Here is a 19,352-nt window from a genome sequence, read left to right as displayed (position 1 = left end):
CCTCTATCATTCCCCCCGCTGGGTCCGACACGTATAACAATAGGTCATCCGCATATAACGAGACTCGGTGTTCTTCTCCCCCTCTAATCACCCCTCTCCATTTCCTGGAGTCTCTCAACGCCATGGCCAGAGGTTCAATTGCCAACGCGAACAACAATGGAGACAGCGGGCATCCCTGTCTTGTTCCCCTATATAGTCGGAAATACTCCGATCTATGTCGACCTGTAACTACGCTTGCCGTTGGAGCCCCATAAAGAAGTCTAACCCAGCTAATAAACCCGTTCCCAAACCCAAACCTCCTTAACACTTCCCATAAATACTCCCACTCCACCCTATCAAATGCCTTCTCTGCGTCCATTGCCGCCACTATCTCTGCCTCCCCCTCCACTGGGGGCATCATTATCACCCCGAATAGTCGTCGCACGTTAACATTCAGTTGTCTCCCTTTTACGAACCCTGTCTGGTCTTCGTGCACCACCCCCGGGACACAGTCCTCTATCCTCGATGCCAGTACCTTTGCCAACAATTTGGCGTCCACGTTCAACAATGAAATGGGTCTATAGGACCCGCACTGCAACGGATCTTTATCCCTCTTCAAAATTAACGATATCGTCGCCTCCGACATCGTCGGGGGTAGAGTCCCCCCTTTCCTGGCCTCATTGAACGTCCTCACCATCGACGGGGCCAACAAGTCCACATATTTTCTGTAATACTCCACGGGGAACCCGTCTGGTCCTGGGGCCTTCCCTGCTTGCATGCTTCCCAGTCCCTTAATAACCTCGTCCACCCCAATCGGTGCCCCCAGGCCTACCACCCCCCCGCTCCTCCACTTTCGGGAACCTCAATTGGTCCAGGAACTGCCGCATCCCCTCCTCTCCCTCTGGGGGTTGAGACCTATACAGTTCCTCATAGAAGGTCTTGAACACCTCATTTATCTTTCCTGCCCTTCGCACCGTGTCTCCCCTTTCGTCTCTAATTCCTCCTATCTCCCTCGCTGCTGCCCTCTTTCGCAATTGATGAGCCAACAGGCGACTCGCCTTTTCCCCATATTCATACCTCCTCCCCTGTGCCTTCCTCCACAGTACCTCCGCCTTTCTGGTGGTCAGAAGGTCAAATTCCGTCTGGAGTCGTCTCCTCTCCCTGTACAATTCCTCCTCCGGGGTCTCTGCAAATTCCCTATCCACCCTTAAAATCTCCCCCAGTAATCTTTCCCTTTCCTTGGCCTCTGTTTTCCTTTTGTGGGCCCCAATGGAGATCAGCTCTCCTCTGACCACCGCTTTTAGTGCTTCCCATACCACTCCCACAGGGACCTCGCCGTCGTCATTGACCTCCAGATATCTCTCAATACACCCCCGCACTCTTGCACACACTCCCTCATCCGCCATCAGTCCCACATCTAATCGCCAGAGTGTTCTCAGCTCCCTTTCCTCTCCTAATTCCAGATCCACCCAATGTGGGGCATGATCCGAAACCGCTATGGCTGAGTACTCAGCTTCTTCCACCCTAGAGATCAACGACCTTCCCAAAACAAAAAAATCTATCCGGGAGTACACTTTATGGACATGGGAGAAGAAGGAAAACTCCCTAGCCCTAGGTCTAAGAAATCGCCATGGATCCACTCCCCCCATTTGGTCCATAAACCCCTTAAGTACCTTGGCCGCTGCCGGCCTTCTTCCGGTCCTTGAGCTGGATCTATCTAGCCCCGGGTCCAGCACCGTATTAAAGTCCCCTCCTAAAATCAAGTTTCCTACCTCCAGGTCCGGTATACGCCCCAGCATCCGTCTCATAAATCCCGCATCGTCCCAGTTTGGGGCATACACGTTAACCAACACGACCTCCATTCCCTCCAGCCTGCCACTCACCATTACATATCTACCTCCGCTATCTGCTACGATGTTCTTTGCTTCAAATGCGACCTGTTTCCCCACCAAAATGGCCACCCCTCTATTCTTTGCGTCCAGTCCTGAGTGGAACACCTGTCCCACCCATCCTTTCCTTAGCCTAACTTGGTCCGCCACCTTTAGGTGCGTCTCTTGGAGCATAACCACGTCTGCCCTTAGTCCTTTCAAATGCGCGAGCACTCTGGCCCTTTTTATCGGTCCGTTCAGGCCTCTCACGTTCCACGTGATCAGCCTCACTAGGGGGCTACCTGCCCCCCTCCCGTGTCGACTAGCCATTACCTTCTCTAGGCCAGTCCCATATCCCGCCTCCGCGCTCCCGCTCGCTCCCCCAGCGTCGCACACCATCCCCGCCCACCCACTCTTTAGCCATTTCCTTTTGGATTTCCGCAGCAGCAACCCAGTTGTCCCCCCCCCCCCCTCCCCCTCCCTCCCCGCTAGATCTCTTTCTAGCATGATTGCTCCCCCCATATTACTTCCGTAAGTCAGCTGACTTCAACTGACCCCGGCTACTCCTGCTCACTCCTCGACCCCCCCCATGTGGGGAACTCCCATCCGCCTTGCGCCTGTCTTCCCGCCTTATTCTTTCTGTTGCGGGAACATCCCTTTACCTGACCCGCCTCTTATGGCGCAGCTCCCTTTCCCCTCCCCCTCCCCTTCCCCATTCTCCAACTATGTCCCGTCTTTCCCCCCTCACCGGCGCCCACATTTCCCCAATGTCTCCCCCCTTCCCTGTTTACTTCTCAATTAACTTCCACCGTAACATTAACAATAACATTTCCTGCAGCATCAGTCCCTCAGTTCCGATCCAATTTCTCTTCTTTGATGAAGGTCCATGCTTCCTCCGCCGTCTCAAAATAATGGTGTCTCTCCTGATACGTGACCCATAGTCTTGCCGGCTGCAGCATCCCGAACTTCACCTTCCTTTTATGCAACACCTCTTTGGCTCGGTTGAAGCTCGCCCTCCTTCTCGCCACCTCCGCACTCCAATCCTGGTATACCCGTACCACTGCATTCTCCCATCTGCTACTCCGCACCTTTTTAGCCCATCTCAGGACCTCTGCTCTATCCTTAAGGCGGTAAAATCGCACGATTATCGCCCTGGGTGGTTCTCCCGCTTTTGGTCTTCTCGCCGGAATCCGATTTGCCCACTCCACCTCCAAGGGGCCCGTAGGGGCCTCAGCACCCATCAGTGAGCTCAGCATCGTACTTGCGTACGCTCCACAGTCCACTCCTTCCACACCCTCAGGGAGACCCAGTATCCGAAGGTTCTTCCTTCGCGCTCCATTTTCTAGGGCTTCGATCCTTTCAGTACACTTTTTATGAAGTGCCTCGTGCGTCTGTGTCTTAACCGCCAGGCCCAGGATCTCGTCCTCAATATCTGTCACCTTCTGCTCCACCACACGGAGCTCTGTCTCCTGGGTCTTTAATGTCTCCTTGAGCCCCTCAATTGCCTGTAGCAACGGGGTCAGCACCTCCCTCTTCAGCAGCTCCACGCACCGTCTCACAATTTCATGCTCAGGCCCCCATGTCACCTGCGCTTTCTCCGCCGCCATCTTGTACTTCTCTCTTTCTGACCCTTTGATCGACGATTCCTCGCGCTGCAGCCGCCGCCGCCGGTTTTTTCCTCCTTCGTTTGGGGGGGACTCCCTTCTCACACGCCCCACACCGGGTTGCGTCATCGAAAAATTCCCCGTTGGGGCTCTTAAAAGAGCCCGAAGGTCCGTCGGAGCTGGAGCCGCCGAAGCGTGCGGCTAGCTAGGCATCACCGCAACCGGAAGTCCCTTCAGTGGCCTTGATGAGGTCTTTTCACAGTTGTTCCCTCTGCTGCTAGAATTCACTTTTGATACAGGCCCTCAGGTCAGCTTGCAGCTTTAAGCTTGCCCTTCCCCCGCCTGCATGCTGGAAGAGGCCCTGTTTATCCTGCAGTTGCAGCCAAATCTTTTACTGTTTCTGCGTGTGTCTGGCAACCAAGAGACATACCCTTCCTGGGGGACACTGTCGGGGGAATATTGCCGCCTTCTTCCCACACCGGGAAATGTCAAACAAATGCCGTGGGGGCCCTGTAAAAGAGCCCAAAAGTCCGTTCCAAGCAGGAGCTGCCGAATATGCGACCTAGCTCTGCATAGCCGCACCCGGAACTCCAGGCCAGGCGTTTTATGTGGCACAGCTGCTGGCCCCTCACCGGTCGGAGGATCAGTGCTGGGGTGGCGCCGATTTTTCCCAGGTAAACGCCACTGATCCTCAGGACATAGTATCAAAATTGGAGAATCCAACCCAAGGTATATTCTCATGGAGGGGAAAGATAGTGCAAACAACAGCAACCATTCACACTCCATTTCCTTTTGGTTCCATGATATCTTTGTCATTTAGTCTTTCCCACCCTCTACCCAATCTCAGACTTCCCTTTTTTACCTCCCCCTCCCCCACATCTCCTTTCAATGCTCTGAAGAAGAGTCATATTCAACTGAAAATGTTAACCCTAGCCGGAATTTTCCAGCCCTTCCCCACTGCCCCCAGTATGTTTTCTGTGGTCGAGGTGGCTTACCATTGGTCACCAGCAAGAACTTCCAGTTCCATCGAAGTCAATGACAATTTGTATTACTTGCCCACACCACCGCCAGGGAACCCGCCACAGCGGGTTGCCTTCGGCGGGACCAGAAGGTCCAGGCGACGGGAAGGACCGGAAAATCCCGCCCTCTGTTTCTCTCTTCACAAATGCTGCCAGACCTACGGAGTATTTCCACTTTCTGCTTACCTTGGTGGTGGGAAAGTGTATGGAAATGATAATTCGATACAAAATTATTTGTCACTTGTGAAAATGCAGGGTAATTAAGAAAAGCCGGTGTTTCATTCTTCCTTTGGTTTGGAGAAGTTTGGACTGTTTTCATAGATTCATAGAATTTACAGTGCAGAAGGATGCCATTCGGCCCATCGAATCTGCACCGGCTCTTGGAAAGAGCACCCTTCCCAACCGCACACCTCCACCCTATCACCATAACACAGTTACCCCACCCAACACTAAGGGCAATTTTGGACACTAAGGGCAATTTAGCATGGTCAGTCCACCTAACCTGCACATCTTTGGACTGTGGGAGTAAACCGGAGCACCCGGAGGAAACCCACGCACACACGGGGAGAACGTGCAGACTCCGCACAGACAGTGACCCAAGCCGGGAATCGAACCTGGGACCCTGGAGCTGTGAATCAATTGTGCTAATCACTATGCTACCGTGCTGAGGAGACGTTTGCGAGGAAATTTGTAAAAGGTATTCAAAATCATGAGAGGGCTGGACAGAATAGAAAAGGAGAAACTGTTCCAGTTGGTGACAGGATTAAAAAGGGAAGGGTGCAGATTTCATTCAATTGGGGAAAAAAGCAATGGCGACATGGGGAGAAACATTTTCACGTAGCGAGTGGTTAGGATCTGGAATGCACTGCTTGAGAATGTGTTCGAGGCAGGTTCATTCGCGACATTCAAGAGGGATTATTATCTGAAAAGGAAGAAAACCCAGCACTATGTGCATTAAAAATAGGGTGTGGCACTAGGTGAATTGCCCCCTCGGAGAGCTAGCACAGACACAATGGGCCAAATGGCCTCCCTGCTCTGCTGTAAGCATTCTGTGATTCTTATATTGATGTTTGCAGCCTAAATAACTAATTAAGTTTCATTTTGTACTGGAATGACTTGAAATATGTGAAATAATTTATATGTTTTCTGTATAATGGTATTCTTCTCAATCCCAATGATATGTTCTTCAGCCAAAACTAAATAGCATTTCTATCTTTGCTCAGAATAGACAGTACAAGGGCGGCATGTGGCGCAGTGGTTAGCACTGGGACTACGGCGCTGAGGATCCGGGTTTGATTCCCGGCTCTGGGTCACTGTTCGTGTGTAGTTTGCACATTCTCCCTGTGTCTGCGTGGGTTTCACCCCCACAACCCAAAAGATGTGCACACTGGATTGGCCACGCTAAATTGCCCCTTAATTGGAAAAATAATTGGGCACTCGAAAAAAAATTTTTTTTAATAGACAGTACAATGGTAAATAGCACATAGAAAATGTTTACTGGTCTGAAGTGGAAGTTGGAACCATTGCGGTTCCACATCATGGCAGGGATTCTACAGCCGTTTGGAGATAGGTGGGAAGGATGAGGTCTTCCCATTGCCATGTGATATTAGCAAAGGCAGGAAACATAAAGTAACAGAAAGGCTCCCGATTGTGCCATGAGTCTGCCAGCAGCATTGGCTGCTTCCACAACTCCTCTTCCCCTGCTGGGAGGTTGACCTTTCCAATCTCTAGAATCAGTAACCCTGTAATAGGGAGACCCTCCCAAGGACCCCTGTAATAGGGAGACCCACCCCAGGGACCCCTGTAATAGGGGACCCCCTCCAAGGACACCTGTAATAGGGGATCCCCTCCAGTAATAGGGAGACCGACCCCAGGTACCCCTGTAATAGGGGACCCCCTCCAAGGACACCTGTAATAGGGGATCCCCTCCAGTAATAGGGAGACCCAGCCCAGGGACCTCTGTAATAGGATGATCTCCCAGGGACCCGCATAATAGGGAGACCACCCCCAAGAGACCCCTGTAATAGGGACCCCTGGGAACCCTGCTGACTGAAAGGACCACTCAGGGAGCCCCTGTTAAAGGGACCTCACCCCAGAGATCCCCTGACTAAAATGTCCCCCTGCCTTGGCACCCTCTGACTAAAGGGACCCCAAAGACCCCCCCCCAGAGGGAGTGAAAAGAATTACAGATTTGACCCTTACCTGGAAGCTCCGCATGTCTATTCCTGGAAGGAGAGCAGCTGTGACCTGCATCTTGACCCCACAGATCCATTGGCTGCAAGCCATTCATAACTTTCTAGTAGTGGGCTGTAATTGACAGCTTCCACAATACAGCTGCAGCCTTGATTCATTAATTTGCCTTCATGGATCACTGACTCTAAGTGGTGAAATGCCAATGTTTACAAACATTGACCACATCAAACAGAGGTAAGTGCATTCCAAACACTTAAGCGTGTGATTGCACTGCACTTACCTCTCTTTGATGTGGTCACTGTTTGTAGACATTGGGGTTTCACCACTTAATGTCACTAATCCATGAAAGGGCGTGAACGAATCAGGGCTGCAGATTGTTTGTAGAAGCTGTCAATCACAGCACACTACTAGAAAGTTACGAATGGCTTGCAGTTAATGGCTGTGTGCGAACCAGACTCAGGTCACAGCTGCCAAGAATGGACACATGGAGCTTCAAGGTAAGTGTTACAGCTGTAATTTTTATTGCTGCCCCTGTCTGGCCTGCTCTCTGGCATCAGGCAGGGGTTTCGTTTCTGGGGGAGGTCTGTGGGTGGTGGGGCTGGAGATTATAGGGGGTGAGGAGTCCTTTAGTCGGGGGTCTCTGGGGAGAGTGGGGGGATTCCCCTATATCAGAGGTCACTGGTTGGGTCTCCCTATTACAGGGATCCCTGGGGGGGTCCCTTATTACAGGTGTCTTGGGGGGGTGCGATTCTTCCTATTACAGGTGTCCCTGGGGTGGTCTTCCAGTTACTGGGGTCCTTGGGAGGGGGCTCCCTATTACAGGAGTCGCGGGGGGGGGGGGGGGTTGACTGGTAGAGGAGGGGTGGGCAGGCAGTGCATTGGGCAGGGGGGTGGTGGCCCTCGGATGGATTTTGGGAGCAACTCTCCGAAGGATTTACCCCTTGGCCCACAGCGAGGTCTGCCACACCAGGGCCACATTGGTAGAGACTGGTGATTCGTACCCACGTGACTCCCAGCCCAAGGATCAGAGAATCATGGACAGCTGGAGCATAGGGTACCTAGCCTGCTACATGAAGACCCATTTGGATTCACTTACATCCCCTTGCCAGCACATGGACCTCGATCCTGTCTTGAGTGGGATGTTGAAGTATCACGATCAGGTCGGCGCCCGGTGTCGATCCTGATTTTCCCGCAATTCTCTGTCCCATTGGGGAACACAATCGAGGTTTCACGGGACAGAATATCCAGCCCAATTTTGGAAAAAAAAAACTTTATTGGTTTCCACATGGGACTAATAAATAAATTAATGTTATCGATCCAGAAAAGAGGGTTTTTTAAACAAAGCTCGAAGAATGGATTATAATGAAGCTAAAGCATCAATGTTTTGAATTTTATTTCGGATTTTATTTCAGCTTACAAATATGAAGAAGAACACAGAACAACAAACAAAGGCTTCCCAAGATGCTCTCCAGCTGCTTCACTCCCAGTTTAACAAAGAAAGAGAAAAGCTCCTGGAGAATGTTCAGTGTGTCACAGCATTAAATCAGGATCTGAAATCCCAGCTTGAGAACCTAAAGGAGCAGATCCTGAAAAATGAGGAAAAAAGCAAACAGCACAAAATAGTGGTAAGGGGTTTGTTGTAACTTTCTTTTTAAAAGGAAGCCACATTTTGTTCAGCATACTTTCAGTGTAGCTCCGCCAACAGTGAGGTGAAAGATCAGAAAACTAGACCTGGAATGTCCACTCTAAACATGGCCCCTGCCTCAGAGGATGCATGTTCAGGAAAAAACACTCCCTATCCAAGAGTTTCCGTTATCCTCGACTGGATTCTGCTGGGTGGCCAGTACATCAAGTCAAAAGAGATGTGCTGATCTCCTGGCCAATGGATGAGGGAGGCCACCTCATTAACACCTTCAAACAGTATCACATCAGGTTAAAGGATACAGATTTTTTTCTGTAGAATGGCAGAGATATATTAGCTTGGTTGATTTCAGCTCCAGCACCTTGTTTTTTTTCCTAAAGCTCTCTGGACATATACACACACACACACACAACCTGCTTTCTCCAACTGCAAAACTAAACTGCAAAACTTGCAGCTCTCTGGAAACACACAGATACACACACTGTTCTTTAAACTGCAACTAAAATCCTGCAAAATTAAACTGCAAAATGGCTGACCTGACCTCAGCCCCACCCACTCTCTGACATCACTGTTTTCTTAAAGGTACATTGCTTAAACATCCATATCTTAAAAGTACTCTCACATGACAACGGTGATAGAACCTACGCGAGATTTAACTGTGGGTTAAGGTTTCTGCAAGCTGAATGGATGGGTCAGAATTTTTGCCTCTCCCATCCCACCCCACCAGTGAACATCCTTTATGCCCATTATAATTTATGTGCAGTTAGTGGTGCAGGTGTCAGTTATATTATACCTCCCCTGACACCAGATACTCCAGAGGGCTCTGCAATGGAGATTGCCACCCTATTATGAATCACTTACCTCAAACAGCCCTAGGTGTTTCAGAGCTCCATCCCTCTATCGAGTACTTTGCACTTCAACATTGTCCAAACAATTCAAAGTTTTAGATTCAATTGCAAAGTTTGATGGGAATGTATTCTCTGTTTCTCTTCAAACACCAAACTATTGTGATTGAAATTCCCTGGCATAATAATCCTCCCATAGCTTTCTCCACTGATGGTGATAAACATCATTTCTCTTATGGCATTAAACTACGGTTCCAAAAACCAAATATCCATAGTTAATGCTAAAGTATTCACCTTCGTCCCTCAGTTTGCTGGGATAGGATATACAAAAAGAAGAAATAGACTCTGGTCCAGGAAAAGCATTGGAACTGGAAACTAAAATGCCAGTACCAGCTGTGGACTAAGTTCAGGCTGTCGAGAAGCTGTCTCAGTGTCTGTAATGTATGCGTATGTATTTATATATGTGCATAAAGTTATATGTTATTATTTGAAACTATGCTTGTTCTTGATGTACGCTATTATAGGTTATTTTTAAGACCATATTCCAGTTGCTTGGACTATAATGAAATCTTAAAAGTCATGCCTAGAATGCCAACATTGTCATCTAATTGGCAAGTAGGACTGAGATTTTCACAAGGTCTGGTTGAAGATTTACATCATGTGATCTTCAATCTACCAGCAAGATCAATAAGGATTCCCAGACTACATTGCTTGGGCACAATGTGTAGCTGTAATGACATAATATTTACTCAGCTTGGGATTCCCCACAGGTTCAGTGAGTAATATAGACTATGAGGTTCAGAGTTGGAGCTTTGATCTGCACTGAGTTAGCTGAACTCCATTAGAACAATGGTAGGTTACCCTACAATTTACCTCAGCGTCCCTGAGATGGGGAGAACAAAATCATTTAGAATACCTGCTCCTAATTTCTATTCAGCAACTGCTGCTCTGTGGACGTTTGGATGTTACATATAAATAACATCAGATTTTCCTGTGGTACCCCTTGCAGTTGAATAGCCTGTTGACACACGCTGTCTGTTGAATCATGTCCACTATATCCCAGCACAGAGTCAACATCCTCAGAAGAAGGGAGAAAGCGAGGGGAGAAAAATAAGAAACAAACTACTTAAAAGTGAGAGACAGTTATGCATCAAGCCTGGTGCTGTTCCTGACATGTTCATTGAACCAGGGGTGATCTCACAACTTCATACTCATGGTAGAATCAGGGAAAAGCTGGGCCATGAGGTTGCAGATCATGATTCAACGCAATTCTGTTGCTAATGTCTTACAGCACCTCATGGATGCCTGATTTTGAGCTGCAAGAGCTGTTCTTATTTTATCCATGATGTGGAGGTGCCGGTGTTGGACTGGGGTGAGCACAGTAAGAAGTCTTACAACACCAGGTTAAAGTCCAACAGGTTTGTTTCGAATCACTAGCTTTCGGAACACTTCACCTTGGAGAACGCTTACCTGGAGATCAGAGGCTGAATGCCCTTGACTGCTGAAATATTCCCCGTCCGGAAGGGAACATTCCTGCCTGGCGATTGTCACGCGATATCCGTTCATCCGTTGGCGACCTTCAGGACGCGCGACAATGCAGACTTGCTGACCAGAACCTTATAGGCAAGTTCCGCAGACATGAGTATGACCTCAACCGGGACCTTGGATTCATGTTGAATTACATTCACCCCCCACCATCTGGCCTGGGCTTGCAAAATCCTACCAACTGTCCTGGCTTGAGACAATTCACACCTCTTTAACCTGCGATTATCCCTCTCTCCAGTTGCTCCGTTTGGACCTGTAAAGACTTATTTACCTGCAAAGACTCACATTCAAAGTGTAGTCTTGCATCTTTGACTGTCTATAAATATATGGTTCTGGAACCTACCTCTTCATTCACCTGAGGAAGGAGCAGTGCTCCGAAAGCTAGTGATTCGAAACAAACCTGTTGGACTTTAACCTGGTGTTGGAAGACTTTTTACTTATTTTATCCAATTTAGTGTGCTGCCACACAACATGGTGGACGGTGCCCTAAGAGTGAAAAAAAGACTTTGGGCCTCATTTTCGCCTTCAGTTGAGGAACCATAACTCAGGCCACTTCCCAACATCGCGTTCCCAACTTCTAAAAGTCAGCCCACTCACCTGGTATTTTGGTCTCTGGGTGTAGTCTGGTCCACTGCCTCCCAATGCATGCCTGAGTTGGCAACAAAGGTGGGTGAATGGTGAGGGCAACAGATTAGAAAGCCTGCCTGTTTACTGGGATATTAATGCAGTTCAATTCATGGCTGTTAGGCCTTCTAGCTTCACTCCTCATTCCTCACACCCCCCCCCAACTGACTCCCATGTCTCTTCCATATCCCTCATATTTCCTATGCCCCCTCTTATTTCCCATGCTTATCCCCTCATATTTTTCATGCCAGGGCAGCACGGTGGCGCAGTGGTTAGCACCGCTGTCTCATGGCGCCAAGGTCCCAGGTTCGATCCTGGCTCTGGGTCACTGTACGTGTGGAGTGGAGTTTGCACATTCTCCCCGTGTTTGAGTGGGTTTTGCCCCCACAACCCAAAAGATGTGCAGGGTAGGTGGATTGGCCACGCTAAAATTGCCACTTAACTGGGGGGGGAAATGAATTGGGTACTCTAAATTTATATATTTAAAAAAAATATTTTTCATGCTTCTCCATCTGTATCCTCCACCTTCATTCACCCTGTATCCACTAGGTACAGGACTCTTTGAAATGCTCATAGGAATAAACAATTAGGCATTGTCTTTGAAATAAATTTCCCTGATAAATTTTCATAAAACTGAAAGCCCCATTCAAGAAAGCTTTAATGCTCCTTACTCCTCTTCATCTTTACCAAATGAGCACGCAGATATCAAAAAACCACTTCAAATAAATAGTCATTATAAACCCATAAAGCTGTCAAACAAAAGTACTCGTCTTATTTTTACTGCGTAAACAACCCCCTACCTAGCTGAATTGACTAGTCAGTCTTGGGGCCCATCAAGCATTCATAATGAAGCCATCTGACGACTGCCATTAACAAAAGCAGGCTGAACAGATGGCGATGATGAACATTGACGTCTCCCACACAGAGTATTCTATGCCCTTGGCAACCTCAGTGCTTCTTCCAAATAGTGTTCAACATCGGGTATTACTGATGAATCAACTGAAAGAGAAAGTAATCAGCAGGTTTGCTTGTCCATCCTTGACCTGCTGCCATGAGACTTCAGACTTGAGTCAATGCTGAGAAATTCAAGCAACTCCCTCATGACTGTGTGCAGTTGATAAATCACTTCTGGTAGATTTAACCTGCCAATGGGACAGGACAGGCCCAGGGACATTAACTGTCAGGTATCACTCCCTGAACACAGGTATATCAGGCTGTTGCTTGTCTGTTTTTTCACAAATCTCCGGTGTCAATGAGGAGAACTTTGCAGGATTGACTGGACTGCATGTACCTTTGTTGATGTCAAGTGATCCATTTGCTTTCATTCCTATTAGGCTTTTTATGGTGGTTTGATACATTAGAGTGGCTTTATATGGCATTTCAGGGAATTGACTGCTGTGGTGACATTTGGATTCATATCTCCAGATCGGTAGTCCAGGCTACAAGATTAGTAGTCCAGTAAAATAACAATGATGCTATCTTTCTCGCAATGATGTCTGTTAAATATGAATAACATGAGGTCTTTCTGACTTAACTTGCCATGACTTGTGTTAATGAACAACTATAATAGCTAAGGAAATTAAGCAATTTGTTACAGGTGTAAATCTATTTTTCAAAGGAGGACAATTACCAGAAACAAATGAAAGCTCTCAAAGAGAATCTATTGAAGTCACAGAGTGAGACCTCCGAGCTTCAGAAAGAGAAGACACTTCTTCAGGATGCTGTATCACAGCTCAACAAGGAACTAGAGTCAAGGACTCAGAAAGCTAACCATTACAGAAGTAAAGAGGAGCAACATCAGAAGTTGGTAGCTCATTGACCAAACAAATACATTGACTGACTTTTGTTTAAATTCTTTTGTTCTTTTTGCTGGTGAAGTAGTTATAATAGATAGATGTCAGGATTAACAATCCTTCAGCTGATGCCGTGTCAATGGTCGTGATATCACCAGGAATATATCTCTCAGGGCTGAAGTTCAGTCTGTGAGCAATGGTCTGACTTGGATGGTCACAGTCACAACGTGTGGAGCAAATGGCCACATCATCCCTGGCCCATCCACAAATGGCTGAAGGTTGTACAGATTTTCTGTGAAAAGTTGAAACCTGGGACTCCACCACTTGGGTTAGTTACCAGGTTGTGCACCATCGAGAGGTGGTGCTAGTTCCAGTTTGTAGGGTATGGAGTGTATTCCAATAGGAACTATGGGATTTTAGACAAGAGTGTGGGTGGTTTTCTTGAGGTCCTCTAATCTGTTAGGCTTTTGGCAAACCAACATTCAAGGTGGCCATTAGACATAGGAGTAAAAGTAGGTGATTTGGCTTGCCGAGTCTGCTGCGTCATTCAATGGGGATTATGCCAAATCTGACATGATAGTCCTCAACTCCACTTACCCCCTTTATCCCCATAACCCTTGATTAAAATCAGTCCATCTCAGCCTTGAACATACCTAACTGCCCAGCCTTTACAGCCCTCTGCAGTAAATAATTCCACAAATTCACTACCCTCTGAGACAAGACATTTCCCCCCCATATCTGTACTAAATGGGCGACCCCTTACTCTGAAATTATGCCCTCTGGTCCTAGACTCTCCCACAAGGGGAAACAACTACTCAGCATCTACCCCTTCAAGTCCCCTGAGAATCCTAATTCTTCTGAACGTCAATGTGTACAGGTGTATAAAGCGGAACTGGTCGATGTGCTGTATCTGGAATTCCAAAAAGCATTTGATAAGGTACCCAACCCGCTACGCTTGACGTAATTGTGATCATACCTTCATTGGGCATGATCCAGATCAACATATTTAACATATTTAAATGCGTCATTAAACTCACTAAATATTCACAGCCCATTTAAGGCCCAAGCCTCCCAGTTCCGGGTATTCACCAACCGCACCGGCAAGGCCTCGCGCTGGCAAGAATTAGTACTGGTTAGAAATGGAAACCAGATGTGATGGCCATGCCGGGATGCTCAGAGGCTATTGGGGCCCTCAGGTGGTTGGGGACATGGCACCTGGGCAGTGCCATCCTGGCAGTGCAGGAGTGCCACGTTGGCACTATCAAGGAGCCAATGGGGCACTGCCAAGGGATGGGGACTGAGGGGGGCCATGCCAATGAAAGGGGGGTGATAAGGGACTTGAAGGGGTGTTATGAAGGGTGGGAACGTGAAAGTGGGTATGAAGAGTAGCACTTGTGTTTGGGGGGAGGGAGGGGGCTATGCCTCGATGCCAACAAGGATGGATGGGCGTGGGGCCAGGTCACCCTGATCCCTGGGTGGGGTCACACAGACTTTGCCCTCTTTTTCAGTGAGATATTCCCAAAGCTCCAAAGAAATGACTAAGTGTGGGTGAATACAGATCTGGGTCACCCAAACACCTAGCAGGATCTACCTTGTGAAACCTGCTCAAAATGTGAGAATTCTGTCCGCAACCTGTAACTGGTAGAATAGGCAGCACAGTAGCACAAGTGGATAGCCACTTGTCCCAGGTTTGATTCACCGTTGGGTCACTGTCTGTGCGGAGTCTGCACTTTCTCCCTGTGTCTATGTGGGTTTCCCCCAGGTGCTCCGGTTTCCTCCCACATTCCAAAGACGCTAGGTGGATTGGCCATGATAAATTGCCCTTAGTATCCAAAAAGGTTAGATGGGGTTATTGGGTTACGGGGATAGGGGGGGGAGTGAGGGCTTAAGTGGGTCGGTGCAGACTCGATGGGCGAAATGGCCTCCTGCACTGTATGTTCTATGTTCTATGTAATGCCACAGGGATCAGAGCTGGGTCCCCAACTATGTACAATCTGTATCATTTGGATGAAGGGACCAAATATATCATAGCTAAATTTGCTGATGACTCCAGGATAGCAAAGTAAGATGTAAAGAGGAGGTAGAGGGTGCGATTCTCCAGCCTCGTCACGGTCTCGCTCAAGTGCAATGAGGTCGGGGAATAAAGGGAGAGGCCAAAAATGAGAACCCCATCAGTAGCCAAACAGTTTGCGATGCAACTGGCCCGCTCCTGTACGCGAAATCGAGATCTCACTGTAGCGTGGCGAGAAGCCAATTATCACCACTTAAGCCCCATTTCTATACAAATAACGGGAGCCACCCCATATCCAACAGCCTCCCATGATTCAGCAGCTTCCCCAGCGAGTGCTCATGCAGGAGCCGATTAAAACTGCTTTTGAAAAACGTGAACCTGCTGGAAGGGCTTCTGTGGGGAGCCGATGAGGTGAGTAGCCATCTTTGCTCACAGGCAAAGAGCCCGGGGTGTTGGGCTTGCCACCCCAGTGCTCTGTGGGGTGTGGGGGATCCTCGGCTGAGGATGGGGGACCCTCCGTAGGGGTGAGCACTATGGGAGGGTGGGGGTGGGTTGCGCTGAGGGCGCAACTGGGGGGCAACCGCTCACGGCACCACCATGCCAACCCCTGGATTGTGTTTACCCATTTCAGAGGAAACCCTTGCCCCTGCCTGCCCTACCGACCACCCATAACCCCCACCGATTGTCGAGGCCTCTGGCCACGCTGCTGAAGGCTATTTCTAATCAGGAATTGGCAATTGTGGTTAAGTGAGCACTTCACACAACCCAAGTACATTCCCTTGGGTGGGCGTGCCATGTAGCATGTGGGAGTCATTGCCTAGCATCCCAATCACACCTTGATGCCTGAACACTGTGCGTGAACACTGCAGGAGGCAAAGCCACACACTCAGCTGCCAACATTCGAACACTCAGAGAATGGGACACAGCTCCAGGGAAATGTCCATGGCCAGAGGGTGGGTGGGTGCCACGGAGAGGGGGAGATGCCTGTAGAGATGGGCCAAGGGTGCGGAGGTCAGCCTGCATTGCGGACGAATGTGACAGAGCCAGCATACTGGTTGTGCACAAAGGTGTTGACAATTCCCCACCCTCCTGATGGTGCTGACCCTTCCCCCGGTGCCCTCAGTGATCCTTGATGTGCTTTGCCCTCCTAGCTCAACCACTACATCTAGGTGTGTCTCCAGGATGCACATCAGAGGTGGAGGGAGCCGGCTGCTTACCTCGTCCCATAGCCTTTGATGCCCCTGGCGGGCATCCTCTGGGGGCTCTGGGACGGAAGGCCCTGGCTCACTTGGAAACGGCATGTGCTGCCCCATGTGCTGGCTGCGAGACACGGCCTCATCAGAGGGGTGGTACTTGGAGGAGCGGGTGGCCACCGTCATGACTCCATGGGACCGGTCCGGGTTGGCACTCAGCGCCTCCTCCTCCATATCAGTGCCCATAGAACCTTGGGGTCCACCTTGGGGCGGAGGGGCAGCTGGTTCGAGCCCCGGTTACCCCTGCATCATCTCGCTCTGCCAGACCTGGCGGTTCCCCATAGTGTCGACCCCTTCAGTGATGCTCCTCAGTGACTGGGACATGCTCTGCAGTGCCTTAGCGATGCCCACCTGCGACTGGGACAAGCTCTGCAGCGCCTCGGCCATGCCCATCTGAGAGCGGGACATGTCCCGCAGAACCTCATCAGGGTCAACCTGGTACTGGGTCACATTCCCAGTGAGGCTGACATTCTGTTGAGGCCCTTAGTCATGGCTGTTGCCGACTGCGTGATGTCTTGGACACCTTCACTGATGGTGCAGACATGCACCAGGCTTTCCACTGCAGTCGCCACCTTCGGTGCCACGAATCTCCTGCGCCCATAGCCTCTGGTTCTCCTCCAAGCGGCTATGGACCTGCTGGAGTGTCGCTGATATCTCCCTCTGAATGTCCCGGCTGCTCCCTATCGTCTCCATCAGCTCCGGGTAACCCTGTTCCACAGGCTCAGCATCAAACTGGGACCCAGCTGGGTCCTGAGATCCAGCTGAAGTCTGATTGCTGTCTTACCTGGGGGTTTCTGCCTCCACCTGTTGTGCATCAGTAGCTGTGTGGTGCTCACCAGATTGTGCCCCAGAAGCCTGACCACTAACAATTTTCACCAAGGTACTGGTGGAGGGTGTGGATGACAGCTATACCGCGACAGTTATGGTGGCATCCTCGGAGCTCTCCTCCGAGGTGGTCTTCTGGGAGACTGGAGAGCGAGCCGTCCGGGGTGGGCTGCGGCATTGTCTGGAGGACCTGCAGGAGAATGGACATGTGGACAGTGGGAGGGATGGGTCAGTCAGTAAGGCAATAACAATTCACGTTTGACAGGTCCTCAAGGTGGAGCCCAGTGGTTCCTGACCTCTGCTGCGTCAGCCAGCCTCCGCATTGGTGACTGCTCTGTACTCGGCCACACCGGACACCTCCAGAGCACGCTCCTCGAAGCAGGTGAGGATTCTTATGTCCGGCCCGTTACCGTCAGTCTGAGCCCCCTCTCAGTGGTGGGAGGGTGGTGTGAAGGATGGGTTGGGAATTGCCAAACATACCAGGCGGAACAGGGTCTTCCGGGCTATCAGAGACCCCTGGGCGGTCAGGGTCAGTGCAGGGTGGCCCCCTGGCCCTCGCTCTAGAATGTGGGCACCTTTGTACTGCCCAGCTGGCACCTTGGCACTGCCACTCTGCCACTGCCCAGCTGCCCAAATGGCACTGCCAAGTTGGCAGGAGCACTGCCTGGGTGCCAGTGCAAGGATGCATGTGTGCCAGGATGGCACTGCCAAGGGTCAGGGGCCAAGGGGAATCATGTCCATGAAAGGAAGGGGGAGGGCGGGGTTTGAAGGGTGGGGGTGTGCAGGGCAGGTATGTAGGAGCCTCCATCTCCATGAGGTTGGGGATGTTGGGTGGTGGTCCTGGAAGGGAGGGGCTGCTGAAAGGGGGCTTGTGGGGGCCTGAAGAGGGGGGCCCACAGGGACCCCAAAGTGAGGTGCCCTCACTTGGGCAGTGTGGGGTAGTGCCCATGTGTGTGCGGGGGGGCGTCGCATTGCCCATGGGTGGGGGACGCTGCGACCCACAAGCTCACTTCGAGATCGGGGCATCCTTTCAGAATCCCGCTCCAGGTCAATGGACTTTTGCATTGTCTGTGTCTCATCCATGGCGATCTTGCGACAGGCGGGGCAGAAGAATCCAGCCCTAATTATGGGCTAAACTATTGAGAAACTCCCCTGGGCCCAAATAAATGACTAAGTGTCATTGAATAGTCGTGGAGAACCCGCTGGCAGAGCCGATGGGAAACTCCCTGAAAATCCCGCCACAAATGAACTTCAAAATATTTCCAGGGAAACGCGCCCAGAGATTAGGAGAATTTCTTTTCTCCCAAAGAGTTGATCTTGTGTGGAATTCACTTCCCAGATAGCAGTGGAGGCCGGGTCTTTAAATTTATTCAGGTCTGAGTTTGAGAGATTATTGGGCAAGGGAGTCCATTGTTATGAGGGGTGGGGGGAGGGTGGGGGGGTTGTAGTACTGGTGACAAGAAATTGGAGGTGAGACCAGGGTCGGATTCTCCGAAACCCCGGCCAAGTGTTGACGCTGGCGTCAAATCCGGTGCGAGCGACGCAGGCGTCAACAGGCCTCCAGGCCCAGTAATTCTCCTCTTCCTCGAGGGCAAGAACGGCACCGGAGCGCTGCTCCGGCGCCGAAAATCGGCCCTACACGGCCGGCGCGGGTCTGCACATGCGCTTGGTTGCCAGGCTCCTGTACGGCTCCGCCATGTTGCCCGGGGGCCGGCGCAGAGGAACATAGGCCCCCCTCCTGAATGAGCAGACCTGCCGATCAGTAGCTGCTGATCGCTGGCCTGCCCACCTTGGAGGCCCTTCCCAGAGTAGGTTACCCCCCCCCCCCAACCAGGACGACCCCAGCAGCCAGAACGCCGAGGTCCCGCCGGGTGGGACCATATGTAAACCATGCCGGCGGAACTAGGCGGGCACATGGCCCGTCGAGCACGGAGAATCGCCGTGGGGGCCGCTATCAACAGTCCCCGACCAGCAGCCACACGGGTGCAATTGGTGCCAATTCTCCGGTCGCCCCCCCCCCCCCCCCCCCCCCCGGGTATTCTCCGACCCGGCCTGGGCTCAGAGAATCCCGGACTAGATCTTCCATGGTTTCAACTCCCTTTTCTCTCTACAGATGCTGTCAGACCAGCTGAGATTGTTCAGCATTCTCTG

At 50.5% G+C, this 19,352-nt stretch overlaps 1 protein-coding gene across 5 annotated transcripts in view; it reads left to right on the top strand.

Moving 5' to 3' along the window:
- LOC140408776 (protein FAM184B-like) overlaps nucleotides 1–19,352 on the top strand; it is a 496,156-nt gene that overhangs the window by 391,359 nt on the left and 85,445 nt on the right. For all 5 annotated transcript variants that reach the window (XM_072496452.1, XM_072496448.1, XM_072496447.1 and 2 more), the window contains 2 exons: nucleotides 8,076–8,288; nucleotides 12,938–13,122. In XM_072496452.1, the coding sequence (XP_072352553.1) occupies nucleotides 8,076–8,288; nucleotides 12,938–13,122 (398 nt within the window). The remainder of the gene's footprint in view (nucleotides 1–8,075; nucleotides 8,289–12,937; nucleotides 13,123–19,352) is intronic.

This window comes from Scyliorhinus torazame, chromosome 3 (assembly GCF_047496885.1).
Source record: "Scyliorhinus torazame isolate Kashiwa2021f chromosome 3, sScyTor2.1, whole genome shotgun sequence".
NCBI lineage: Eukaryota > Metazoa > Chordata > Chondrichthyes > Carcharhiniformes > Scyliorhinidae > Scyliorhinus > Scyliorhinus torazame.
The sequence above is the reverse complement of the archived record's forward strand: the minus strand, read 5'-3'. Positions and strand labels throughout refer to the sequence as shown.